Below are 10,987 nucleotides of genomic sequence, written 5' to 3'. Positions count from 1 at the left end.
CTGCATAATTTTTTGCATGATATCAAAAAATCAAATCTATTAATTCGTTTTTATTTTATTTTTTATTTGAGTATTTTTTTTCACATCCTAATTCTTCATTCTATCTTAACAAACCACTGTTGATATGGTCAAACAAAAGTAAGGCAGAGAAAAACTCGTAGATCAAGCGTGACAAGTAGTCAACATAGTCAGTAAACCACATAAATAAAAAAAACAAAAAAAAAAAAAAAAAAACAGAATTAAAGAAAAATAAAAAGATTTTTTTCTTTTCTTTTCTCTCTTAAATAACCTTTTTGAATGCAGACAAAACAGAAGCAGCGAAGGAAATAAAAATAAAAAGATCAAGGTTGATGTCCGTTACTTTATTAAAAGCAAAGATTACGATATTTACAACGTATGTTTTTACAGACAGAAAGTGAGTCAATAAAAGAGATACGTAGGCAAGTGTAGTTGGGGGTCAAATAGTGACCCTTTTGTTGTAGTTGTGGTTAGCCTTAGTTGGATTTGATTTGGACTATATCCTCCTCACGAGAAAAATCCTCTCATCTTCCCGCTTCTCTCTCCTTCTTTGAAATCTCTCATCCTTCTTCTTCTTCTTCTTCTTCAACCCTAAGTAGAGAGAGAGAGACAGTGCAGAGAGTATTGATTGTTTAGAAAATGGATACACCTCAAAAGACAGTAACCCAGATCGAGACTCCGGTTTCTAAACTCAAAGTCGAGGTCTTTTTCCTCCAACACTCATCATCTCTAGTTTCTTTCTTACTCTGTGATTCAGTTTTTGTTTATTTGAGGAAAGTGTTTTCATTTTCTAAATCTGTGCAATACCCATCTTTCAATTAGTTTAATTCTAGTCAAAGATTCAAATTAAATTTATTTTTGATTCATAAGATTGATTTCAGTAATCTCAACTTTCCCGTTTTGGGTTCTGTCTTTTTTTTTTTGGAATTTCCAGAGGTTTAACAATGGCAACACGCTTTTATTTAGGTCTTTTTAAGGGGTTTGATGGATCTGATGTAACTGTTCTTTTATAATTGAGTTGAATTGTGTTCATCACTGATCGATCAAAGTTGTTTTTTTTTTTTTTTGTCGGAATGCAGAACTCTCCAGTGTTCAATTACATAAACAGTTTGTCTCCAATCACAACAGTCAAATCAATCTCCAATGCTCAGACGTTTAGCTCTCTGAGTTTCACATCTCCTCCTCCTGTGTTCACTACCCCTCATGTGGCTTCTCACAAAGGATCTCGTTTCAGAAGGTTAACTCTCCTCTCCTTCTTACTTCAAAGATAAAAATCTCTGATTATTTGGAATGTTTTTCGTTTGCAGTCATAGTAACTCCTCTGATCCTTCCAACAAAGTTGTAGAAGAAGCTTTACTTGAAAAGGAACCGCCACAAATCCTCAATAATGAATGCCTTACTACTACTCCTAGAGTTACCAATGATGGTGCTTGTGAATATGGTGAAACGGATCTGCAGAAGATGTGCGACGACAACGTCAAGCGGAAGAGTGATACTCCAGATTGGGAAACTCTCATCTCCGATTCTTCCGACATGTTGATTTACGGCTCACCTAATGATTCAGAGGCTTTCAGATGCTTCTTGCAAAGATCATCAGACTCCAAAACTCGTTTATGTGACGGCGGTTCAAAGCCTGCCTTAGTAGCGCCTGTTTCCCAAAGCAATGAACCTGAGTCCTCTGATGTGAGTAAAAAGCTTTTGAAACTATTATCTTTAGTTCTTGATTAATCTTTTGTCTCTGAGATTATTCTCTATGTGTGTGTGTGACAGGCTCTTTCGATCTTGCATCGTGGAGTGAGAAGACGCTGTCTGGACTTTGAGATGCCGCGGAACAATAATCAAACACCGAGATGTGTAGTGCCTAGCATTGGTCTCCATCTTAACGCCATTGCAATGTCTTCTAAGGACAACAACAATGTTAGTAAAGAGTACTCATTTACCGGAAACGTTAAAGTCGGGTTACAAAGCTCTACGACTCCTGTTCTTCCCTCCGATGACATTGGCAGAGACAATGAGATAAGAGAAGCTGCAGGTGTAGAAGAGGCTCCACTGTCTTTAGCTTTGGTAGAAGTGAACCAAAGCAGCCCCAAGAAGAAAAGGCAAGTTGTTTCCTGAGAGACTTGCCACAAGTCAAAATCATATCATTTTCTTAACAATCTATGTGCATTAGAATGTGCAGGCGCAAGTCTGAGCAAGCAGGAGAAGGAGAGTCATCATGTAAACGGTGCAACTGCAAAAAATCAAAGTGTTTGAAGCTGTAAGCTATAAATCCTCTTTAGATCTTTTTGGATTTGCTTAAATCATTCTTTTTTTGGTTGACTCTCTTTTGAATGTTTTCTCTGCTGCAGTTACTGTGAATGCTTTGCTGCTGGAGTTTATTGCATAGAGCCATGTTCATGCATAGATTGCTTCAACAAACCTATCCATGAAGACACTGTTTTGGCTACTCGCAAACAGATTGAATCTAGAAATCCCCTTGCATTTGCTCCTAAAGTCATCAGAAACTCTGATTCTACAATTGAAGTTGGAGAAGATGCAAGTAAAACTCCGGCCTCGGCGCGACACAAAAGAGGTTGTAACTGCAAGAAATCAAACTGTCTGAAGAAGTATTGTGAATGTTATCAGGTACTTTTTTTCTTACATCATCTTTAATCTTCATGAAATTATATTAGATATGGCTACAATATGGCGGCTAATTTTTATAAACCGAAAAAACCGAACCTAAACAGGAGGGAAATCCGGATTGAACACGCCTACATATCTGTGTAAGATTCTTATATACTTGTCTCTCTGATGTTCATATAGAGTGGAGTTGGCTGTTCCATTAATTGTAGATGTGAAGGATGTAAGAATGCATTTGGCAGAAAAGATGGTTAGTGTTTCTATGCCATCTTTCTCATAATTCTCTATATATATATCTCAAGTCAAATTACTTGGTCTTTTAATTTGACATGAATACAACTTGCACAATATCTGCAGGGTCTTCATTTGCTGGTATGGATACAGAACAAGATCAAGAAAATGAAACATCTGGCAAAAGCGGAACAACAATACCACTTCCACCTTCAACACCAATGCCATTAAGGTAAGAAAACCAATTAAGAAAGCTCCTCATGATCTTGGCTCTTCTATTAACCTTTGTTTCTTGTTCAGACAACCATTGGCTCAACTTCCAATCTCATCCAACAACATGCTGCCTTCTCAACAGTCTCAGCAACATCTTCATGGAGCTTCCTTGTACAATAGCCAATCTTTCAGAAAACAGGACATGGGTTTGATGTCTCATTCAAGGATTGAGACAATTGCAGAGGAAAGAGCAGAGGATATTGAGAATTTTATCCACTCTCCAGTAACCAACATCAATGCCTTATCTCCAAACAGCAAAAGGGTTTCTCTGCCACATATGGATTCAACAGAGACGACTCATTGGAGAAGAAACGGTGGAAGGAAGCTCTTACTGTCTTCAATTCCAACTTTTCCTTCCCTCACTCCACACCACTAAATTTTTTTAATTGAATATTTGAATTGTTTTGATGTCAACTTCTAGTTGGTATACACCACAACTGTTTTTGTTTGCGTTTGTGTTTCACCTTGGTTGTGTGTAATAAGAATGTTAGTCAACATATGCAACCTTTCTAGCGTAATATACACACAATTTGTAGCCAAATTTTCACCAACTTACAGAAAATATGCGGAGGGCTAAAGCACTAAAAATACACACAAGTTCGTAATTCTTGTGCATAAGACATTTAAGAGAGCTTTTAGGCTTTAAGTAGGCGTCTATCTACTCTAGCGACTAGAGCGCTGGAAATAAAAGGTAGATTTAGCAATTTTTAGACTGGTCTTAGATTACGAAACTAGGGAATCTCCTGTATATTAATCGAAGATCATTTAAAAAATTGTAACCTTAAGTTTAAACAAATTAAAAAGAGACCCTACTGTGTCACTTAATTATGATGATAATTTAGCTTACGTCACATCTTAAGTGACATCTTAAGAATCAATTGAAAAAAATGTTGGTCTAAATCCAATTACTAGGAAATATTATATTAACAAAAAAATATAAAAAACGTGTATTATTTCCTTAAATAAAAGCTACATAATTACCTACTATGATTAACATATATATGCAATTAATGACTATTAATAATAAATATTTGATAACAATTTTTGCATACTTCTTCATTTTTGTTTAATTTTATATTATAAAAAAAAACAATATTTTGAATTTTCTTAAATGACTTGAAATTACAAAGTACTTTATATGTTATATTTTTTTTTAAACGACTTGAAATTACAAAAATGAGGAAACCTTATATGTTATATTTTTCTTATATGTTAGATTTTTTCTTATATGTTATATTTTAAATTTTTTAAAACGACTTTAAATTACAAAATGTAAGTTTTCTTTAAGCATACGAATAAAAACATTAAAATGACATGTATCAATTTGATGGTTGATCTGAAACCTTTCAAAACCATATGAAATATAAAAATCAAAATAATTCAACTGTGGAAACATTACTTTTCATTTTTTTTCAAGAATGTGTTTGGTGGAAATAAATAAAGTTTTTGTGTTATAATTTGTTTAATTTCCAATTTGATCAACCCATGATATATTAATTATAGTTTAGTTCCACAATTTTTGATCAAAATTGATCTAGTCCATCAGAAAGAAATTATATAATAACAATAAAAATATTGTATATGTATAAATAAAATGATCAAATATATAATAAAAATTATCGATAATATAAACAAATAAACTGCGCAGATCTTATCCTAGCCACACATTATTAATGAAATCAATAAAATACATATGCTTTCTATTGTTACTCAATTTATAGAGTTCGACTATTCAGCTTTCCTAATCTTCATTTCAATTGGCTTTATCATCTATAACTAGATATTAAAATTTTGAAAGTTTAAACGAATAAACTTCTTTTTTTTAAAAGCTATACTATTATTTTGAAGTGATTTTTCTTATCCACGCTCTCAGGTTAAAATTTAGAGTGGTTAATATCATTTATACCCTTAATGAATAAAATACATAAATTAGCCAAAAAACTAAAAACGAATTTAAAATCTATTTGATTGGATAAGTTATTAAAATTAATAACAATTAAAATTATCCAAAATCTAAAAAATATATATTTTAAAATAAAAATATAATGCATATATATATATATGTATATATATAATGTGTTGTTATCAGAAAAATATCTTTTAGTAAAAAAACTAAAAATTAAAAAGCAGAAAATATCTTTTAATACTTATGCCCCCATGCGCTAGGCCAAACACACAGTTTATTAAACAAACATAATGCATAGATTTCTTGTGTCATAAATATAATTCATATATATATATACTGTGTTGTTATCAGAAAAATATCTTTTAATAAAAAACTAAAAATTCAAAAACAGAAAATATCTTTTAATATTTATGCCCCCATGTGCTAGGCCAAACACATAGTTTATTAAACAAACATAATGCATAGATTTCTTGTGTCATGGTCATGAGAGATTGTGCTTCCATGAATCAGACTGATTATATTTTTGTGTTTTCTTGGGTTCTAGATGGATGCTAAGGAGAATTTCACCTGTGAAGAACCAGAAGAGATTTCATCGCCCGACTGATTGGCTGAAGAGCTCAACAATTCCATGGCGCTCCCCAATCCGGCATGGCTCTATGCTCTGGCTTAGTGGTTCGATTCAGCTGAGTTCACTCTCAAAGAAAACTATGATAACGATGTTGGATAAGCATGGAATAACTTGATATGCAAGTTATCTATTTCTTATGAGAAAAGGATATAGGAAATATGGAAACTAGATACTACTATTGGGATTAGGTTTAATTAAGTAGTATATAAGGAGATACCAATATGTGATATAATATAGAAGTGTTGTGAGCTTTAGATTTGAGAGATTTTACTAAAGCAATAAGAGTTGAGTTCTTATTAATCTTGTGTGTGAGATACTCTAGTTGATATCGAGTTTGTGTGTGATCACCTTAAGACAATAAGTGGTATCAGAGCTTCGAAAAACAAATCATTGGAGAAGTGATTCCAGTTACAGCAGGGAGAGAAGGCGGAGGTCCTTCATCCATAAAGTGTCCGATGCTCACCTCGAGCAACTACACAGTATGGGCTATGAGAATGAAGATAACATTGAAGGTTCATAAGGTTTGGGAGGTAATTGAGACCGAGTTTGCGGATGGAGATAAGAATGACATGGCTACGGCTTTGTTGTTTCAATCCATTCCCGAGGCTTTTATACTTCAAGTTGGGGAGCTTGATACGGCAAAGAAAGGGTGGGAGGCTATCAAATTGAGAAACATGGGAGCGGAAAGAGTAAAGGAGGCTCGGCTTCAGACATTGATGACTGAATTTGATCGTTTACAGATGAAAGATTCCGATAAAATTGATGACTTTGCTGGAAAACTTTCAGAGATTTCATCAAAATCATCTGCGCTAGGAGCTACCATCGAAGAACCAAAGTTAGTCCGGAAGTTCTTGAAGTGTCTCCCACGCAAAAAGTATATTCAGATTGTTGCTTCATTGGAGCAAGTACTAGACCTTAATACCACTGGTTTTGAGGACATAGTGGGACGTCTAAAGGCTTATGAGGAGCGAGTGTCCGTGGAGGAAGATGTTGACGAAGAGAAAGGAAAGCTGATGTATGCTAATACAGAAGGCCAAGATCGAAGATCATCAAACTACAATGGTCAAAACCGTGACTATAACAAAGACTATAGAGGCAGAGGTCGAGGAGGACGCTCTTTCAACCAAGGGAGAGGTCGTGGAAGAAATTTCGATTATAGCCGAATCACATGCTACAGGTGTGATAAGAACGGACACTTTGCTCAGGACTGTCCAGATCGTCTGTTGAAACTGCAAGAAGCACAAGAATCAGACAATACAGAGACGCAAAACGTAGAGGAGTTGATGATACATGAAACTATTTTCTTGAATGAGAAGAACGTCATGCCTGAAAAGTATGAAACAAAATATCTCGACAATGGTGCGAGTAATCATATGACAGGAGATAAGAGATACTTCTCTAGTGTTAACACTTCAATCACAGGCAAGGTTAGGTTTGGTGATGATTCACGCATCGATATAAAAGGCAAGGGAACAATATCATTCATTGATATGAATGGCGAGTCAAGGAAGATGAAGGATGTGTATTACATTCCTGACTTAAGAAGTAATATAATTTCACTAGGCCAAGCCACAAAAGATGGATGTGATATACGGATGAGAGGATATCAACTTACAATGCATGATCAGAATGGGAAGTTGCTTGTTACAGCCAACAGATCAAGAAACCGACTATACAAAGTATGCATGAGCTAAACACCAGACGCGTATCTTTCTCTAACAGAGTCAAAGGAGTCAAGCAGATGGCATGAAAGGTTGGGACACATAAACCTTGAGACAATGAGATCAATGATACAAAGAGAGGTCGTGTTAGGGATTCCAAAGCTCAGCATTGAGAGAGAAGTATGCGGATCATGCTTGAAAGGGAAACAAGCGAGGCAAGTGTTTCCACAAGCAACACAATACCGAGCTAGCAAGAGACTCCAACTGATACACAGAGACTTATGTGGGCCAATAACTTCGAGTACACAGGGTGGTAGATACATCTTCGTCCTCATTGATGATTATTCAAGGTACATGTGGGCTATCTTGATGAAAGATAAGAGCGAAGCCTTCACAAAATTCAAAACAATGAAGAGTTTAGTGGAGCAAGAAACAGAGGAGAAGATTCAAACCTTTAGAACAGATAGAGGTGGAGAGTTCACTTCCAACGAATTCAACACCTTCTGCGAGAACTCTGGAGTTAAGAGACATCTAACTGCTCCATACACACTGCAGCAGAATGGCGTGGTCGAAAGGCGAAACAGAACCCTGTTGGAGATGACCAGAAGTATGTTAAAGCATAGGAGCATGCCAAATTGGTTTTGGGGAGAGGCAATACGACACTCAGCATATCTACTGAATAGAATCGCTACACGAGCACTCAAGGACAGGACTCCATATGAGTTATTTCATATCAAAAAGCCAAACGTAAGCCATCTGAGGGTCTTTGGATGCATCGGATACGCAAAGATAGAGAAGATACAAGTGAAGAAACTTGACGACAGATCAAAGATGCTAGTGAACCTCGGAACATAACCAGGATCAAAGGCTTATCGCCTGTATGATCCTCAAGATCGGAGAGTAATAGTAAGTCGAGATGTTGTTTTTGATGAGATGAAAGGCTGGGACTGGAGTAAAGACCTCTAAAGACCAGAGACATGATGAGGAATTTACTCTTACAATGAGCACACATGGGAATCGTGGGCTTCAAGAAACTGTTATAATCCGAGATAACCCAGACAAGAGTGATGAGACAAGCCACAAGGATGAGGATGGGGAGAATCACAGCCTTGATACAGAGCCGACAGATGAAGATGAGCTTCCATCGTCTCAAGAAGACCTCACCAAAGATATATCTCAGCCCATTTTGAGAAGATCAGAACGTCAAAGTGTCAAACCAAAGTACTTGGATGATTATATTCTCCTTGCAATAGAAGAAGGAGAAACACTTTTGTTGTGTCTCAACAATGAACCATTGAATTTCCGAGAAGCAAGCAAGTCAAGAGAATGGACACTAGCATGTGAGGATGAGATTGATTCCATCGTCAAGAACGAAACATGGGAGCTAGTTGAAATACCCGTTGGAGTCAAACCAATTGGCCTGAAGTGGGTTTTCAAATTGAAACGAAACGCATATGGGAGTATAAACAAGTTCAATGCTCATCTTGTTGCGAAAGGGTATGTACAGCAATATGGCATTGACTTCGACGAGGTCTTTGCTCCAGTGGCCCGTCTCGAAACAATACGACTTCTAGTAAATTTGGCAGCAGCTTATGGTTGGGAGGTACATCATCTTGATGTAAAGACAGCATTCTTGCACGGTGAGCTTAAAGAAGTTGTATACGATTCACAACCAGAGGGTTTTGAGGTGAAAAGTCAAGAGCACAAGGTATACAAACTTAAAAAGGCGTTATATGGTTTGAGACAAGCTTGGAACACAAAGCTCAATGGCATTCTCATTGAGATGGAGTTTCATAAGTGTACAAAGGAACCGTCCGTATATCGGAAGATGATCAACGGACACTTACTCCTGGTAGCCGTCTATCTTGATGACCTGTTTGTTACAGGAACCAACAAGGGAGTCATTGATGAGTTTAAAGCAATGATGGCATCGGAATTTGATATGAGCGATCTTGGTAGGTTAACCTACTATCTCGGGATAGAAGTAAATCAACATAGTGGAGGAATAACGTTGAATCAAAGCCGGTATGCGCAAAAGATTTTGCAAGAGGCAGGAATGAGTCAATGTAACCCTGTGCAGACACCGATGGAAGCAGGACATAAATTATCAAGAGCTGATGGAGAGAGAGAGATCGACGCAACAGAGTTCAGAAGGAACATTGGCTGTCTACGTTATCTGCTTCACACACGTCCGGACATGGCCTATTCCGTGGGAGTATTGAGTCGATACATGCACTGCCCGAAAGATTCTCATGGCACGGCAATGAAACAGTGTTTAAGATATCTGCGAGGTTCTACTAATCTTGGCCTAACGTTTCAGAGAATGATGTCGAAGTTACCAAGACTACTTGGATATAGCGACAGTAGCTATAACAATGATGTTGATGATGGCAAGAGCACCACATGCCATATCTTCTATCTCGGAGAAAGCCCAATCACTTGGTGCTCACAGAAACAAGAAGTTGTTGCACTCTCATCTTGCGAAGCAGAGTTCATGGCTGGAACCGAAGCAGCAAGACAAGCGCTGTGGCTACAAGAGTTGTTAAGCGAGATTATTGGACGTCCATATGAGAGGATCACTATACGAATCGATAACAAATCAGCAATCACACTTACAAAGAATCCGGTGTTCCATGGTCGAAGCAAACATATACACTCTAGGTTTCACTTTATAAGGGAATGTGTGGAGAAAGGGCAAATTGAAGTCGAGCATATCTCTGGTGATAAACAAAAGGCGGATATCTTAACCAAAGCTTTGGGAAGAATCAAATTTAAAGAAATGAGAGACTTCATAGGAGTACAAGATGTGAATACAAGTGATTCCAAGCTTAAGAGGGAGAATGTTGGATAAACATGGAATAACTTGATATGTAAGTTATCTATTTCTTATGAGAAAAGGAAATAGGAAATATGGAAACTAGATACTACTATTGGGATTAGGTTTAATCCCCTATATATTATTTGTGAAACATTACAACTTCTTTTTGTAGCCACGTATCATCACTAGGATGATTCTTAGAATTATTAGAAAATATGTTGGTCCATCTAATTATATAATAAGCTTTTTATTAAACTATATCAAATTTGTTTAATTTTAAACTATTAAAATAATTTAAAAAAATCACAATAACCATATTATAAAAATTTAGATTTTTCTGTATATGTTATATTTTGAATTTTAAAAAACGACTATAAATTACTAAAACTGTTAAAAGTCTCACATTCAAATTTTGGGATCCATGGTTTAAATTTTTTGTTATGACAAAATACAAATGATTACAAAATCATATAAATAAAAGTCTAATTTAATTAATCATTAAGATTTAAAATATATATGTATATATATCATTCTAAATTAAACTATAAACCATATTGAATAAATAAATATTTTAATTTCAAAATTTACTTTGAATAATTTTTTTTTATAAAAGTTTTAAACTAACATTGATAAATTTTTTTAAATTATAAATTACTAAAATTATTAATCCTACAATGAAAATTTTGTTATCAATAATTTAAAGTTTTTGCTATTAAAGATACACATGATCAAAAAAACATATGAGTAGAAAACATCATTTAATAGACACTAATATTAAAAATATACTATGTACGTTAATATTATTTAAATTTAATTACATATCCTATCAA

General features: G+C 35.4%; 1 protein-coding gene across 2 annotated transcripts; it reads left to right on the top strand.

Annotated features, from left to right (window-relative positions):
* The first annotated feature begins 436 nt into the window (after nt 1-436).
* On the top strand, nt 437-3,663 carry LOC106314032 (protein tesmin/TSO1-like CXC 3). Of its 2 annotated transcripts, none has more exons than XM_013751983.1 (9): nt 437-720; nt 1,098-1,255; nt 1,326-1,701; nt 1,789-2,117; nt 2,189-2,275; nt 2,367-2,643; nt 2,824-2,890; nt 2,998-3,103; nt 3,172-3,663. In XM_013751983.1, the coding sequence occupies exons 1-9, from the start codon at nt 658-660 to the stop codon at nt 3,518-3,520; spliced, it is 1,812 nt and encodes a 603-aa protein (XP_013607437.1). In that variant the 5' UTR covers nt 437-657; the 3' UTR covers nt 3,521-3,663. The 2 variants fall into 2 exon arrangements, with proteins under 2 accessions (XP_013607437.1, XP_013607445.1); XM_013751991.1 differs by having other exon boundaries at nt 438-720; nt 2,198-2,275.
* Nucleotides 3,664-10,987: the final 7,324 nt, after the last annotated feature.

This window comes from Brassica oleracea, chromosome C1 (assembly GCF_000695525.1).
Source record: "Brassica oleracea var. oleracea cultivar TO1000 chromosome C1, BOL, whole genome shotgun sequence".
Lineage (NCBI taxonomy): Eukaryota > Viridiplantae > Streptophyta > Magnoliopsida > Brassicales > Brassicaceae > Brassica > Brassica oleracea.
The sequence above is the reverse complement of the archived record's forward strand: the minus strand, read 5'-3'. Positions and strand labels throughout refer to the sequence as shown.